General features: G+C 34.1%; 2 protein-coding genes across 2 annotated transcripts in view; one reads left to right on the forward strand and one right to left on the reverse strand.

Moving 5' to 3' along the window:
• kank1a (KN motif and ankyrin repeat domains 1a) overlaps positions 1-17,727 on the forward strand; it is a 453,264-nt gene that overhangs the window by 370,492 nt on the left and 65,045 nt on the right. The gene's annotated exons all lie outside the window — the stretch shown is intronic.
• Positions 1-17,727, reverse strand: part of LOC133632060 (calcium/calmodulin-dependent protein kinase type II subunit beta-like) — a 31,603-nt gene that overhangs the window by 5,237 nt on the left and 8,639 nt on the right. The window contains exons 5-7 of the mRNA XM_062024300.1: positions 13,086-13,208; positions 12,929-13,012; positions 3,512-3,554 (exon numbers count right to left, since the gene is read on the reverse strand). Coding sequence (XP_061880284.1) covers positions 3,512-3,554; positions 12,929-13,012; positions 13,086-13,208 — 250 coding nt within the window. The remainder of the gene's footprint in view (positions 1-3,511; positions 3,555-12,928; positions 13,013-13,085; positions 13,209-17,727) is intronic.

Raw genomic sequence — 17,727 nt, forward strand, 5'->3', positions numbered from 1 at the left:
TACATACTAATTAATAACAGTTTTGTTTTAAACGTCCATCCATCCATCCATTTTACAATATAACATACACGAGCTGCTGTTAGCCAAAAGTCACGCTCACACACACTCAAGTTCTCCGCCAACTCACTCGCGCATGCGCGTTCCCCAAACCCTTAAAGACACAGTACACTAATGCAAATATCACAGATATTACAGTATTGTACTTAGCCGCTAATACACCGATCGATCCCACCTACAACGTTCTTCTTTGCAGCCTCCATTGTTCATTAAACAAATTGCAAAAGATTCACCAACACAGATGTCCAGAATACTGTGGAATTTTGTCGAAGAAAACAAGAGGTTTTTGTATCGGGTCCGATGGGGTCCAACCACTTCCGTGGATTTTGTGACGTCACACGCATAAATCATATCCAAAGGAGTTTTTCAATCGGAAGTGTGGCGGGAAATTTTAAAGTTGCACTTTATAAGTTAACCCGGCCGTATTGGCATGTGTCACCAACCTTTTTGAAAGCAAGAGCTACTTCTTGGGTAGTGATTAATGCGAAGGGCTACCAGTTTGATACACACTTAAATAAATTGCCAGAAATAGCCAATTTGCTCAATTTACCTTTAACTCTATGTTATTATTAATAATTAATGATATTTACACTTAATTGAACGGTTTAAAAGAGGAGAAAACACGAAAAAAATGACAATTAAATTTTGAAACATAGTTTATCTTCAATTTCGACTCTTTAAAATTCAAAATTCAACCGAAAAAAAGAAGAGAAAAACTAGCTAATTCGAATCTTTTTGAAAAAATTAAATAAAGAATTTATGGAACATCATTAGTAATTTTTCCTGATTAAGATTAATTTTAGAATTTTGATGACATGTTTTAAATAGGTTGAAATCCAATCTGCACTTTGTTAGAATATATAACAAATTGGACCAAGCTATATTTCTAACAAAGACAAATCATTATTTCTTCTAGATTTTCCAGAACAAAAATTTTAAAAGAAATTCAAAATACTTTGAAATAAGATTTAAATTTGATTCTACAGATTTTCTAGATTTGCCAGAATAATTTTTTTGAATTTTAATCATAATAAGTTTGAAGAAATATTTCACAAATATTCTTCGTCGAAAAAACAGAAGCTAAAATGAAGAATTAAATTAAAATTTATTTATTATTCTTTACAATAAAAAAAATAAATGTACTTGAACATTGATTTAAATTGTCAGGAAAGAAGAGGAAGGAATTTAAAAGGTAAAAAGGTATATGTGTTTAAAAATCCTAAAATAATTTTTAACGTTGTCTTTTTTCTCTAAAATTGTCTTTCTGAAAGTTATAAGAAGCAAAGTAAAAAAAATTAATGAATTTATTTAAACAAGTGAAGACCAAGTCTTTAAAATATTTTCTTGGATTTTCAAATTCTATTTGAGTTTTGTCTCTCTTAGAATTAAAAATGTCGGGCAAAGCGAGACCAGCTTGCTAGTAAATAAATACAATTTAAAAAATAGAGGCAGCTCACTGGTAAGTGCTGCTATTTGAGCTATTTTTAGAACAGGCCAGCGGGCTACTCATCTGGTCCTTACGGGCTACCTGGTGCCCGCGGGCACCGCGTTGGTGACCCCTGCTTTAGACAGTAAACTAGTTGAGAGTGAATTAAACAGCGTCTCTGCTGGTCCATTTTGCCAACTTCTCAACATAATTCCCTATAATCCATGACTAATCATTTAGGATGCCCACTCAGAGCAGGAGCCCTTAGGGCAGACCTGGGCATTGTGCGGCCCGCGGGCCGCATCCGGCCCTTTGTACGTCCCTGTCCGGCCCGCGTGAGGCCAATTATAAATTACAAAATAAATTTTAAAAAGCATCTATTTCGAGTGTGCAATACAACGGTGCTGCTTTTGTTTTGAAAAGCGTTATTTGTATTACTTCCGTGTGGACGTATGCTCGTGCGCGCAGCGGCAATCTCAAATTACAAAATAAATTTAAAAAAACATCTTTGTCGTGCGTGCAATACAACTGTGCTGCTTTTATTTTGAAAAGTGTTATATGTGCGTATGTCCTGTGAGGGAAGGCGCACAGCGACAAGTGATGCCCGCTAAAAAGAGAAAAGTTGATGACGAATGGCGTGTTTTCAACAAGACAAGTAAAGGTAAAGCTGTGTGCTTATTTGTGGTACACACGTTGCTGTGTTTAAAGAATATAGTGTAACGACCTGCTGAAGTAGATGTTGTCTTCTTGAGTTGCGTAAATGAGTGAGGAGACGTGCGTGTGGAAGGAACGAGATATGTTGAGCTGTGTTAGTATAGCTTGCTCAATAAAAGTTTAAAAAGAGCGTCAGACTTGATGTGCACTTCTTCTGGACGCTACAATTGGTGGCAGAAGTAAAACTTTGCGCATACTGCACTGTTTGTGTGCTACGTCATCGGGAGGTACGTGCCACGTGAGGAGCTCGCCGCAAAGAGAGAGAGAGAGAGAGAGAGAGAGAGAGAGCGTTTACAGGTGCAGCCACGCTGCTTGCCACGGGGGGAATTCCGCCCTCAATGAAGACTCCCAGGTTTGATGGCAAGGCGAACTGGGAGGCATTTCATCCCACTTCTGACATCAATTGTAGCGTCCAGAAGAAGTGCACACCAAGTCTGATGCACTTTTTAAACTTTTATTGAGCAAGCTATACTAACACAGCTCAACTTATCTCATTCTTTCCAAAAGGAAAACCAATCCTCACTCCTCATTTCCGCAACAGCAACGCTTCCTCCTTCTTCGCCAATCACCTTACAGGCGTGCTACGTTCACGTTTTCTTATCTGGTTAAATAAAGGTTTTACAACAAAGAGGATGCAGGATAAAGTGACAGAAATTGAAATTTTTGTATTGTAATATACATCAGGAAGTGTTGTGTAAGAAAGTGTTAAAAATAAAACCATCAAAAGCCATCTGCTTTTGTATAAAGATAAGTTAGGTTAAATGAAAATATTATTATTATTATCTATCTTACGGTATATCAAAAATAATTTGAGCAAAATTTAATTGAAATATTGTCAGTGTGGCCCTCCAGCAGTGCTCGGGTTGCTCATGCGGCCCCCGGTAAAAATTAATTGCCCACCCCTGCCTTAGGGCCATAAAAACAAAAAAAGTATGCCTGGCATGTACATGTACATGTAGTGCCCCATCTTTTTTTGACATGGAATTCTATATGCTGGCCTTTGAACACATAACACACACATCAGCGTTGGCTCACATGGAAACACATTAAACGGGTGTTGTGTGTGTATGTTTGTGCAAAAAGGGTTGCTAAGGACTGTTTCTGAGGGGGGCACGTCACCATTTCGCCAGCATGTCCGATCAATAACGTGACAGGAAGCAAGCGATGATTGACAGCTCCTCCAAAAACGGTGACGTGACCCCGTGAATGATGCGAGTCCTTTCTTAGTGTCACGAGCACATGCAGGCCGTGTGAGGGCGGGTGTGTGACTTTGCTCTGTGGGAGGATGCGAGCGTGGCGACTTAAGAGACTTACCGGAGAAATTCCGAGAGACCAGCATGGTGGTCAGGATGGCTCCCTGTGGAGGGGAAGGAAAAGACCAAAAGGTTAACTTTTATTTTGCGGTTTTAGAAAATGCAGCTACGGCATAGCAGACTTAGACTTAGACAAACTTTAATGATCCACTACGGAAATTGTTCCACACGGTAGCTCAGTTACAAATGATGGAAAAGATGGAAAGGACAATGCAGGTATAAAATAGACTAAAAGCAATATAAAATATAACATATATACGTAATATTTACATAGTATATGTACAGTATAGGACAGGGTCACCAACGTGGTGCCCGCGGGCACCAGGTAGCCCGTAAGGACCAGATGAGTAGCCCGCCGGCCTGTTCTAAAAATAGCTCAAATAGCAGCACTTACCAGTGAGCTGCCTCTATTTTTTAAATTGTATTTATTTACTAGCAAGCTGGTCTCGCTTTGCCCGACATTTGTAATTCTAAGAGAGACAAAACTCAAATAGAATTTGAAAATCCAAGAAAATATTTTAAAGACTTGGTCTTCACTTGTTTAAATAAATTCATTCATTTTTTTACTTTGCTTCTTATAACTTTCAGAAAGACAATTTTAGAGAAAAAATACAACCTTAAAAATGATTTTAGGATTTTTAAACACATATACCTTTTTACCTTTTAAATTCCTTCCTCTTCTTTCCTGACAATTTAAATCAATGTTCAAGTACATTTATTTTTTTTATTGTAAAGAATAATAAATACATTTTAATTTAATTCTTCATTTTAGCTTCTGTTTTTTCGACGAAGAATATTTGTGAAATATTTCTTCAAACTTAATATGATTAAAATTTAAAAAAAATTATTCTGGCAAATCTAGAAAATCTGTAGAATCAAATTGAAATCTTATTTCAAAGTCTTTTGAATTTCTTTTAAAATTTTTGTTCTGGAAAATCTAGGAGAAATAATGATTTGTCTTTGTTAGAAATATAGCTTGGTCCAATTTGTTATATATTCTAACAAAGTGTAGATTGGATTTTAACCTATTTAAAACATGTCATCAAAATTCTAAAATTAACCTTAATCAGGAAAAATTACTAATGATGTTCCATAAATTATTTTTTTCAATTTTTTCAAAAAGATTCGAATTAGCTAGTTTTTCTTTTCTTTTTCTTGGTTGAATTTTGAATTTTAAAGAGTCGAAATTGAAGATAAACTATGTTTCAAAATTTAATTGTCATTTTTTTCGTGTTTTCTCCTCTTTCAAACCGTTCAATTAAGTGTAAATATCATTAATTATTAATAATAACATAGAGTTAAAAGTAAATTGAGCAAATTGGCTATTTCTGGCAATTTATTTAAGTGTGTATCAAACTGGTAGCCCTTCGCATTAATCACTACCCAAGAAGTAGCTCTTGCTTTCAAAAAGGTTGCTGACCCCTGCATTAAACAATGTAACAAGGTTTTCCAAAATAAATCAACTCAAGTTATGGAACAAAATGCCAACATGGCACTGCCATATTTATTATTGAAGTCACAAAGTGCATTATTTGTTTTAACATGCCTCAAAACAGCAGCTTGGAATTTGGGACATGCTCTATGTCTGGGGTCGGCAACCCGCGGCTCTAGAGCCGCATGCGGCTCTTTAGCGCCGCCATAGTGGCTCTCTGGAGCTTTTTCAAGAATGTATGAAAAATGGAAAAAGATGAGGGGAAAAAAATATATATTTTTAGTTTTAATATGGTTTGTGTAGGAGGACAAACATGACACAAACCTCCCTAATTGTCATAAATCACACTGTTTATATTAAACATGCTTCACTGATTCGAGTCATTGGCGAGCGCCGTTTTGTCCTACTAATTTTGGCGGTTCTTGAACTCACCATAGTTTGTTTACATGTATAACTTTCTCCGACTTTCTAGGACGTGTTTTATTATGCCACTTCTTTTTCTGTCTCATTTTGTCCACCAAACTTTTAATGTTGTGCATGAATGCACAAAGGTGAGTTTTAGAGATGTCCGATAATATCGGTCTGCCGATATTATCGGCCGATAAATGCGTTAAAATGTAATATCGGAAATTATCGGTATCGTTTTTTTTATTATCAGTATCAGGGTTTTTTTATTTTTATTTTATTTATTTTATTTTTTATTAAATCCACATAAAAACACAAGATACACTTACAATTAGTGCACCAACCCAAAAAACTCATTCACACAAAAGGGTTGTTTCTTTCTGTTATCAATATTCTGGTTCCTACATTATATATCAATATATATCAATACAGTCTGCAAGGGATACAGTCCGTAAGCACACATGATTGTGCGTGCTGCTGCTCCACTAATAATACTAACCTTTAACAGTTAATTTTACAAATTTTCATTCATTACTAGTTTCTATGTAACTGTTTTTATATTGTTTTACTTTGTTTTTTATTCAAGAAAATGTTTTTAATTTATTTATCTTATTTTATTTGATTCATTTTTTTTTAAAAGTACCTTATCTTCACCATACCTGGTTGTCCAAATTAGGCATAATAATGTGTTAATTCCACGACTGTATATATCGGTTGATATCGGTATCGGTTGGTATCGGTAATTAAAGAGTTGGACAATATCGGCATATCGGATATCGGCAAAAAGCCATTATCGGACATCCCTAGTGAGTTTTGTTGATGTTATTGACTTGTGTGGAGTGCTAATCGATGCTAACATGCTATTTAAGCTAGCTATATGTACATATTGCATCATTATGCCTCATTTGTAGCTATATTTGAGCTCATTTAGTTTCCTTTAAGTCCTCTTAATTCAATTTATATATCATGACACACTATCTGTATGTAATATGGCTTAATTTTTTACGGCTCCAGACCGATTTGTTTTTGTATTTTTGGTCCAATATGGCTCTTTCAACATTTTGGGTTGCCGACCTCTGCTCTAGGGGGTAGCGGGGGGTGTATATTGTAGCTTCCCGGAAGAGTTAGTGCTGCAAGGGGTTCTGGGTATTTGTTCTGTTGTGTTTATGTTGTGTTACGGTGCGGATGTTCTCCCCAAATGTGTTTGTCATTCTTGTTTGGTGTGGGTTCACAGTGTGGCGCATATTTCTAACAGTGTTAAAGTTGTTTATACGGCCACCCTCAGTGTGACCTGTATGGCTGTTGAACAAGTAAGCGATGCATTCACCCAGACAACAATAAAATCGGGAGAAATTTGTGAGAATGGTTGCCCCGGGAGATTTTTGGGAGGGGCACTGAAATTCGGGGGTATCCCAGGAAAAGGGGGAGGGTTGGCAAGTATGACTGGGAGACGCAACTGCTCTGTACTTCTCCATACGTCCGTGTACCACTCCGTACAGCGGCGTTTTAAAAAGTCATACATTTTAATTTTTGAAACCGATACCGATAATTTCCGATATTACATTTTAAAGCACTTATCGGCCGATATTATCGGACATCTCTAGTTCAAATGGTTAAAATCAGTCAAAAAAAAAACATATTTATGATGAATAAATACGGTAGTTGCTTTGAAAGCAGAAGTAAACAAACACCACCTTCCCATTGGTTGGGGAAACAAAGCTCGTCATCAATCAATCAGAGCATGAACGGCCATTTGGTTGCAGAGGGAATGTGGAAAGGTGAGTCACCAGTGTCGTCAAGTGGTCAGACCACACAAAGACACGCATCATGGCTTCCAAAGTCCAACATAAGTCTGATCAATGCTGTTATTTTATTCTTCTTGAGTCAACATTTGTTGCGTACACGGTTTGTCAATTGTAAATAGCAGAAGTCTGCCTGGATTTGAAGGTAAATAACTATTAGATAACTACAGTACGTGTATTTTTGTTGTTTGCTAAACTTGTACTGTACATTACATTGTACATTCTATAAGTAAAAAAATTCAATCAACAGGCAGTAATTGGTATTTTGTGGTTTATTCTCCAAGATTAGAGGACAAACCTGAGACCAACCCAGCACCCAAGCGTCCCCTAGCCCGGTCCAGATCGGTCTAGCTCGGTCTCCCCTCAAACCCCCGGAAGTCCCGTGATCTTCCCTCTGTCCCCCGCCCCCACTCCCTTTGTTTAGACTACTCTGAGTTATCTCTACTCTGACACATTCCAATCTAGAAGGCCAACACCTTACTATGAGACTCAAAAGAAGGAAGAATACTAGCTATTCTTTATATGACTATAGGAGTTTAGAAAGAAGTAACACTTAAATATGGATATGATTCTGATCTGCTTCCAACAAAATCTAAAAATTACCTAGTTGGATTTTAGGTTTTTGAGTGAGTTTAGACCAGGGGTCACCAACCTTTTTGAAAGCAAGAGCTACTTCTTGGGTAGTGATTAATGCGAAGGGCTACCAGTTTGATACACACTTAAATAAATTGCCAGAAATAGCCAATTTGCTCAATTTACCTTTAGCTCTATGTTATTACTAATAATGAATGATATTTACACTTAATTGAACGATTTAAAAGAGGAGAAAACACGAAACAAATGACAATTAAATTTTGAAACATAGTTTATCTTCAATTTCGACTCTTTAAAATTCAAAATTCTACCGAAAAAAAGGATAGAAAAACTAGATAATTCGAATCTTTTTGAAAAAATTAAAAAAAGAATTTATGGAACATCATTAGTAATTTTTCCTGATTAAGATTAATTTTAGAATTTTGATGACATGTTTTAAATAGGTTATAATCTAATCTACACTTTGTTAGAATATATAACAAATTGAACCAAGCTAAATTTCTAACAAAGACAAATAATTATTTCTTCTAGATTTTCCAGAACAAAAATTTCAATTTCAAAAGACTTTGAAATAAGAGTCAAATTTGATTCTACAGATTTTCTAGATTTGCCAGAATAATTTTTTTGAATTTTAATCATAATAAGTTTGAAGAAATATTTCACAAATATTCTTCGTCGAAAAAACAGAAGCTAAAATGAAGAATTAAATTAAAATTTATTTATTATTCTTTACAATAAAAAAAAATACATTTACTTGAAAGAAGAGGAAGGAATTTAAAAGGTAAAAAGGTATATGTGTTTAAAAATCCTAAAATAATTTTTAAGGTTGTATTTTTTCTCTAAAATTGTCTTTCTGAAAGTTATAAGAAGCAAAGTAAAAAAATTAATGAATTTATTTAAACAAGTGAAGACCAAGTCTTTAAAATATTTTCTTGGATTTTCAAATTCTATTTGAGTTTTGTCTCTCTTAGAATTAAAAATGTCGAGCAAAGCGAGACCAGCTTGCTAGTAAATAAATAAAATGTAAAAAATAGAGGCAGCTCACTGGTAAGTGCTGCTATTTGAGCTATTTTTAGAACAGGCCAGCGGGCTACTCATCTGGTCCTTACGGGCTACCTGGTGCCCGCGGGCACCGCGTTGGTGACCCCTGTGTTAGACTCAATGTGTAAATACTAAATACAAAACAAAAAAATAATGTCAGTCACACAAATATGTGGGGTTGTGTTAAAAAAAAAGAAACAAACCAGTTAATTACATATAGAGTTAAACATAACATTATTTGTTAATAAAAAGGACCGCAGCTCATTCAGACAAACAAATGAAAACAAAGCCTGGAGCATGTGTGAGGAGGAGTAATTAAGTGTGAAATGAAAAAAAATGTGTGGGCAGAAGGGAAATATACCAAGAGATGAGATGAGCTCATTTTGAAACTTTGTCCTCCACAGAACTCCACTTGTGCAGTTACACAAGAAATGATAGACTTATGAACAATAATAAGCACGTGAATAACTCTCAAGTGTATCACGTGTCTACAAAACACTCCAAAACATGTTTTTCCCAAATCAAATAATGAACATTCGTCCCTTGTTTATCACATCTAATTGGTTCTGGACTTGACTACAGTAAATTCGTTTTCACTAAGTAGGATTATTTTTCATAAAACTACTATTTTTATAGCTAAAGCATTAAAAAACTGTTTAAAAAAACCTTCTAAATACAATTAGAACCCAACAAACAAAATAACACTCAAATAGTCACCTTTACACTTCTTTTACCCATTCTATTTGCCTGTAGTATATATATATATATATATATATATATATATATATATATATATATATATATACATATATAAATATATCTATATATATACATAGTTATATACATAGTTATATACATAGTTATATATATATATATATATATACATTAGGGATGTCCGATAATGTCTTTTTGCCGATATCCGATATGCCGATATTGTCCAACTCTTTAATTACCGATACCGATATCAACCGATACCGATATCAACCGATATATACAGTCGTGGAATTAACACATTATTATGCCTAATTTGGACAACCAGGTATGGTGAAGATAAGGTACTTTTTTAAAAAATGAATCAAATAAAAAAGGATAAATAAATTAAAAACATTTTCTTGAATAAAAAAGAAAGTAAAACAATATAAAAACAGTTACATAGAAACTAGTAATGAATGAAAATGAGTAAAATTAACTATTAAAGGTTAGTACTATTAGTGGAGCAGCAGCACGCACAATCATGTGTGCTTACGGACTGTATCCCTTGCAGACTGTATTGATATATATTGATATATAATGTAGGAAGCAGAATATTAATAACAGAAAGAAACAACCCTTTTGTGTGAATGAGTGTAAATGGGGGAGGGAGGTTTTTTGGGTTGGTGCACTAATTGTAAGTGTATCTTGTGTTTTTTATGTTGATTTAATAAAAAAAAAATAAAAATAAAAAAAAACGATACCGATAATAAAAAAAACAATACCGATAATTTCCGATATTACATTTTAACGCATATATCGGCCATATATCTCTAATATATATATATATATATTAGGGATGTCCGATAATATCGGCCTGCCGATATTATCGGCCGATAAATGCGTTAAAATGTAATATCGGAAATGATCGGTATCGGGTTTTTTTATTATCTGTATCGGTTTTTTTATTATTTTTTTATTAAATCAACATAAAAAACACAAGATACACTTACAATTAGTGCACCAACCCAAAAAACCTCCCTCCCCCATTTACACTCATTCACACAAAAGGGTTGTTTCTTTCTGTTATTAATATTCTGCTTCCTACATTATATATCAATATATATCAATACAGTCTGCAAGGGATACAGTCCATAAGCACACATGATTGTGCGTGCTGCTGCTCCACTAATAGTACTAACCTTTAACAGTTAATTTTACAAATTTTCATTAATTACTAGTTTCTATGTAACTGTTTTTATAGTGTTGTACTTTCTTTTTTATTCAAGAAAATGTTTTTAATTTAGTTATCTTATTATTATTTTTTTTTAAAGTACCTTATCTTCACCATACCTGGTTGTCCAAATTAGGCATAATAATGTGTTAATTCCACGACTGAATATATCGGTTGATATCGGTATCGGTTGATATCGGTATTGGTAATTAAAGAGTTGGACAATATCGGTATATCGGATATCGGCAAAAAGCCATTATTGGACATCCCTAATATATATATATATATATATATATATATATATATATATATATATATATATATATATATATATATATATATATATATATATATATATATATATATATATAACTATGTATATATATATATATATATGTATGTATATATATATATATATATATATATATATATATATAGTTATATATATATACATACATACATACACATCAATAAATGATCTATCATAATATTATATACATATACTTGTATAGCACTTTTCTACCTTTAATGTACTCAAAGCGCTTTGACACTATTTCCACATTCACACAGTAATAGCAGCAGGAGGTGTCTTGCTCAACGGAAGTGACTATGGCGGAAACCGGGGATCGAACAAGGAACCCTGAGGTTGCTGGCTGGCACGGCCGCTCTACCAACTAAGCCACGCCGGACATCTTAGCTTAGTCTTATAGGCGGCAAAGCAAGTTATATTATATTAATATAACAAATTAATACTTTTTGAACATGCTGAGAGCTAATAAAAAACTTTGTATACATCCGTGCTTTGGTCTGAACTCCAAGTTGTTCGACTTTTTTTATTTTTTTAATATTGCATTTATTTTATGAATTTTTTTCGATTGTTTTGCGTACTTATACAGTATATAGGTCCATGCGGTCCTTGCTTGGCATTGTTCTTTTTTTTTTTGAAGAAATACACAATCATTCCAGTTCATTTTTGTCATATATTAAAAAAGGGGTAACGATAAAAAAAATACATAAACAATGTAGAATTATAATAGAGATCAATTCTGGATACAACTTATTAAATATGTGCAGTTTATCTCAAAATGTTCCATTTTTATCACTTGGGTCAGGGCTGATTTTATATTAGGGGCTCAGTCTTTTTCTAAGTGTTTGTTGTCTGTTTAATTGCAGTGATTGGAGATATGTTGAATAAATAGTTGTTTTATATTTATGCCAAGTAGGGGTGTGGGAAAAAATCGATTCGAATTCGAATCGCGATTCTGACGTTGTGCGATTCAGAATCAATTCTCATTTTTAAAAAATCGTTGTTTTTTTTTTTGATTTTTTTTTTTTTTTTTTTTTTAATTAATCAATCCAACAAAACAATACACAGCAATACCATAACAATGCAATCCAATTCCAAAACCAAACCCGACCCAGCAACACAGAGCAATTGAGAGGAGACACAAACACGACACAGAGCAAACCAAAAGTAGTGAAACAAAAATGAATATTATCAACAACAGTATCAATATTAGTTACAATTTCAACATAGCAGTGATGAAAAATCCCTCATTGACATTATCATTAGACATTTAGTTTATGAGATGCGATGCAAGTGTAAGCCACTGTGACACTATTGTTCATTTTTTGTATTTTTTTTTTAAATTAATGTTTGTAATGATAATATCAATGAGGGATTTTTAATCACTGCTATGTTGAAATTGTTACTAATATTGATACTGTTGTTGATAATATTCATTTTTGTCTCACTACTTTTAGATTGTTCTGTGTCATGTTTGTGTGTCCTCAATTGCTCTCAATTGCTCTGTTTATTGCTATTCTGAATGTTGCTGGGTCGGGTTTTGTTTTGAAATTGTATTGCATTATTATGGTATTGTTGTGTATTGTTTTCATTAAAAAAAAAAATTTTTTTTAAAATAAAAAAATAAAAAAATCGTTTTTGAATCGAGAATCGTGTTGAATTGAAAAAAAAATAGATTCTGAATTGAATCGTGACCCCAAGAATCGATTTTGAATCGAATCGTGGGACACCCAAAGATTCCCAGCCCTATTGCCAAGTATATTTTCTGTTTGCACAAAATAAACAATGATTTCATCACTTTTTTTTTTACCTCTTCTTTCAATTTTTTGCTTCATCTCCAAAATCTTGTGAGGCTTTCCAGTGTATTAGACATCATATAAATAAAATAATCTTTCCAGAAAAAAACAACCTACTTTCAGTTTCCTCCTGGCGTTGAACTTCTTCAGGCACTCCACGGTCTCCTGTCTGTGCATCATGGACGCCACTGTGGACCGTTGCTGCATGAGAAGAGCAGAATAATAAATACGCAGTCGATGAGTCGATGGGGAGGTTAGATTGTGGGCCACTTACGCAGACCCACGGGTGCTTGAGGGCCTCCTGGGCGGTGATCCTCTTGGCCGGGTTGATGGTCAGCATCTGGTTGATCAGGTTTTTGGCCTCTGGGGTCACCGTGTCCCACTCAGGAGAAGGGAACTGAAGGGCAAGTACAGGTCATAAAGTGAAAAATATGCAGCTACTTATCAGAGAAATGCATTACTAGGACTCATTTTTTATTTTTTTTAAGCATGGTATTGGAGGAAATGCTGTCATGTAAAAAACTGTTAAAGGGGAACTGCACTATTTTTGGAATTTTGCCTATCATTCACATCCCTTATGTGAGACAAGCACACATACATTTTTCTTCTTTTTCACCATAGCCCGCCTATAAAGCGGTCTAAAAAACATCCATACAACTCCATTAACGTTGTATATACACACTGTAAGTATATATGTATATATATATATATATATATATATATATATATATATATATATATATATATATATATATATATATATATATATATATATATATATATATATTAGGGATGTCCGATAATGGCTTTTTGCCGATATCCGATATTCCGATATTGTCCAACTCTTTAATTACCGATACCGATATCAACCGATATATGCAGTCGTGGAATTAACACGTTATTATGCCTAATTTGGACAACCAGGTATGGTGAAGATAAGGTACTTTTAAAAAAAATTAGTAAAATAAGATAAATAAATTAAAAACATTTTCTCGAATAAAAAAGAAAGTACAACAATATAAAAACAGTTACATAGAAACTAGTAATGAATGAAAATTTGTAAAATTAAGTGTTAAAGGTTAGTACTATTAGTGGACCAGCAGCACGCACAATCATGTGTGCTTACGGACTGTATCCCTTGCGGACTGTATTGATATATATTGATATATAATGTAGGAACCAGAATATTAATAACAGAAAGAAACAACCCTTTTGTGTGGATGAGTGTAAATGGGGGAGGGAGGTTTTTTGGGTTGGTGCACTAATTGTAAGTGTATCTTGTGTTTTTTATGTTGATTTATTAAAAAAAAACAAAAAAAAAAACAAAAAAAAACGATACCGATAATAAAAAAAACGATACCGATAATTTCCGATATTACATTTTAACGCATATATCGGCCGATAATATCGGCAGGCCGATATTATCGGACATCCCTAATATATATATATATATATATATGTGTGTGTGTGTTTCATGCCACTCCTTTGTCTCATTTTGTCCACCAAATGTTTTATGCTGTGCGTGAATGCGCAAAGGTGAGCTTTGTTGATTTTTTTTGACTTTGCGTGGAGTGCTAATCAGGCATATTTGGTCAATACATGACTGCAAGTTAATCCATGCTATTTATGCTAGCTGTGTGTACATATTGCATCATTATGCCTCGTTTGTAGGTATATTTGAGCTCATTTAATTTCCTTTACGTATGTCCTCTGTGTATTTAATTTATATTTGCATGTCTCATGAGACATTATCTGTGTGTAATATTGGCTGCATGTTAGATAGTTGTTTGTGTGCCATGTTGTTCCAGACCACAGCAAACGTTACCCAGCTTGCCAAAGATTGTAATAAAATCCATTAGAACAGGGGTGTCCAAAGTGCGACCCGGGGGCCATTTGCGGCCCGTGGCTAATTGTTTACCGGCCCGCCACACATTCTGCAAAAATTGCAAAATTGATAATATTGCAGAAATTTAAAAAAAGTGGAATGAGGTGAAATCTAACAAGAAAAAGTTGCAATGTTGACACAAAGCTGCCATGCAGGCTGGTTTTTTTCTTTTGTCTTTATTTTTCTTTTTTTTGCCATTGCTAAAAAAAAAAAAAGACAAAAAATCTATGTTATAATGAATTATTACTTAAAAAATATCACTTTAAAATGTTTTATGTGGAAAAAATATTGCATATACTGTGTGGTTGCCATATAAAAACATCAAAGTTTTATTTGACAAAAGAGCATAAAACTAGGGATGCCGATAAATGCGTTAAAATGTAATATCGGAAATTATCGGTATCGTTTTTTTATTATCTGTATCGTTTTTTTAATTTTTTTTTTTTTTTTTTTTTTATAAAATCAACATAAAAAACACAAGATACACTTACAATTAGTGCACCAACCCAAAAAACCTCCCTCCGCCCATTTCTTTCTGTTATCAATATTCTGGTTCCTACATTATATATCAATATATATCAATACAGTCTGCAGGGATACAGTTATTAATATTAACAATATATCAATATACATCAATACAGTCTGCAAGGGATACAGTCCGTAAGCACACATGATTGTGCGTGCTGCTGCTCCACTTATAGTACTAACCTTTAACACTTAATTTGACTCATTTTCATTAATTACTAGTTTCTATGTAACTGTTTTTATATTGTTTTACTGTCTTTTTTATTCAAGAGAATGTTTTTAATTTAGTTATCTTATTTTATTATTATTTTTAAAAAGTACCTTATCTTCACCATATATGGTTGTCCAAATTAGGCATAATAATGTGTTGATTCCACGACTGCATATATCGGTTGATATCGGTATCGGTTGATATCGGTATCGGTAATTAAAGAGTTGGACAATATCGGAATATCGGATATCGGCAAAAAGCCATTATCGGACATCCCTACATAAAACAAACAAAATAATAGTTCAAACGTAAAATGGACAGATATATCTGAAGTTGATCTCGTAATTTAAGTGTTAAAAGTTAAAAAAAAACTAATAAAAATGTATCACTTTATGAGTGGGGGACCTTTTGGATCCCAAATATATTTAGTAGGATTTTATTGAACTTTTCACTGTGATTACTCAAAAATATTAAAGACTTAAAATCAATGGTGTCCTGCATGATTGATCTCTTAGGGCTCTAATTAATAAATACTGCTTATTTCAGTTTTACTATAAAAAACAAAGTTGTCTTTGACAGAAAACCTTTTTTTTTTTTTTTTTTTACTTTATATCAACCTTTGAGATCGATTGAGACTTTTATTAGTAAGTTGCACAGTGAAGTACATATTCTGTACAATTGACCACTAAATGGTAACACCCCAATAAATTTTTCAACTTGTTTAAGTCGGGGTCCACTTAAATTGATTCATGATACAGATATATACTATCATATATACTATCATCATAATACAGTCATCACACAAGATAATCACATTGAATTATTTACATTATTTACAATCAGGGGTGTGGAGGGGGGGCGGGGGGATATGGACAGGAAGTAGTGGACAGAGAGAGAGAGAGAGAGAGAGAGAGAGAGAGAGAGAGAGAGAGAGAGAGAGAGAGAGAGAGAGAGAGAGAGAGAGAGAGAGAGAGAGAGAGAGAGAGAGAGAGAGAGAGAGATCAGAAGGCATAATAAAAAGTATCTGCATTTGATTGTTTACATTTGATTATTAGCAATCCGGGGAGGGTGTTAGTTTAGGGTTGTAGCTGCCTGGAGGTGAACTTTTATTGCGGTTTTGAAGGAGGATAGAGATGCCCTTTCTTTTATACCTGTTGGGAGCGCATTCCACATTGATGTGGCATAGAAAGAGAATGAGTTAAGACCTTTGTTAGTTCGGAATCTGGGTTTAACGTGGTTAGTGGAGCTCCCCCTGGTGTTGTGGTTATGGCGGTCATTTACGTTAAGGAAGTAGTTTGACATGTACTTCGGTATCAGGGAGGTGTAGTGGATTTTATAGACTAGGCTCAGTGCAAGTTGTTTAACTCTGTCCTCCACCTTGAGCCAGCCCACTTTAGAGAAGTGGGTAGAACATGCTAATATAGACACTTACATCATGTGTTGCCTTCATTATAAGATGGATTTGTTTTTTGTATTTTTGGTCGAATATGGCTTTTTCAATATTTTGGGTTGCTGACCCCTGATCTACAGTTAACTTTCACCTGCTCAGAGGCAATGCAGCAGCTCACAGGCTCAATATGTCTACATAGCAGCGGCAAAAATTGTTTGTCTGCGTTAGCGCTGATAATAACAATATCGCTGACAGTTGGTTAATATTCAGGTCACGAGACGTAAATGAACTTTTTTTGACTTAGAATGCATAAAATAATGTGTGCTCTTGTCTTACATTGGGATTGTGAATTATAGGAAAAATTCCAAAAAAAAAGTGCAGTTTTCCTTTAAGGCTGTCAATTGGTTTCAGGTTAGGAGGTTAAGTCGGCATCCAGAGTCTCAGACTCCTTGGCATGCAAGTTAAAAGTGACCTGAGGGGGGGAAGCTTCCACCCCCTAAAATATGAATGAGATGACAGAGTTACGCAACAGCTGCCAAAAAAAGAAACAGCAGCACAGCTGTTGAGATGGGAAGGGAGAGGGAACGAGGCGAGAGGAAGTAAGAGAAAATAAGAGGACGGGAGAGAGGAGGGAAGAGAGAGGCAACAAGAAAAGAGGAATAATGTTGAAAAAGCAGGAAAAAAAACAAGAGAAAAGGAGGAAATGAATAAGAAGAAGCAGGTGTGAGGAAACAAGGAAGACACTTAAAAAAGAAAGCCAAGAGAGAAGAAGAGGAGGACAGAAGGACTGCTCAGAAAACGAGGAAAAGGAAAATAAGGATGTAAGAGAGGAGGAAAACTTGCTTGATTAAATGAGAAAAAGAGAGAGAAAGAGACAAAACTACTGTAGTGAACAAATAAGAAGC

This window comes from Entelurus aequoreus, linkage group LG17 (assembly GCF_033978785.1).
Source record: "Entelurus aequoreus isolate RoL-2023_Sb linkage group LG17, RoL_Eaeq_v1.1, whole genome shotgun sequence".
NCBI classification, from domain to species: Eukaryota; Metazoa; Chordata; class Actinopteri; order Syngnathiformes; family Syngnathidae; genus Entelurus; species Entelurus aequoreus.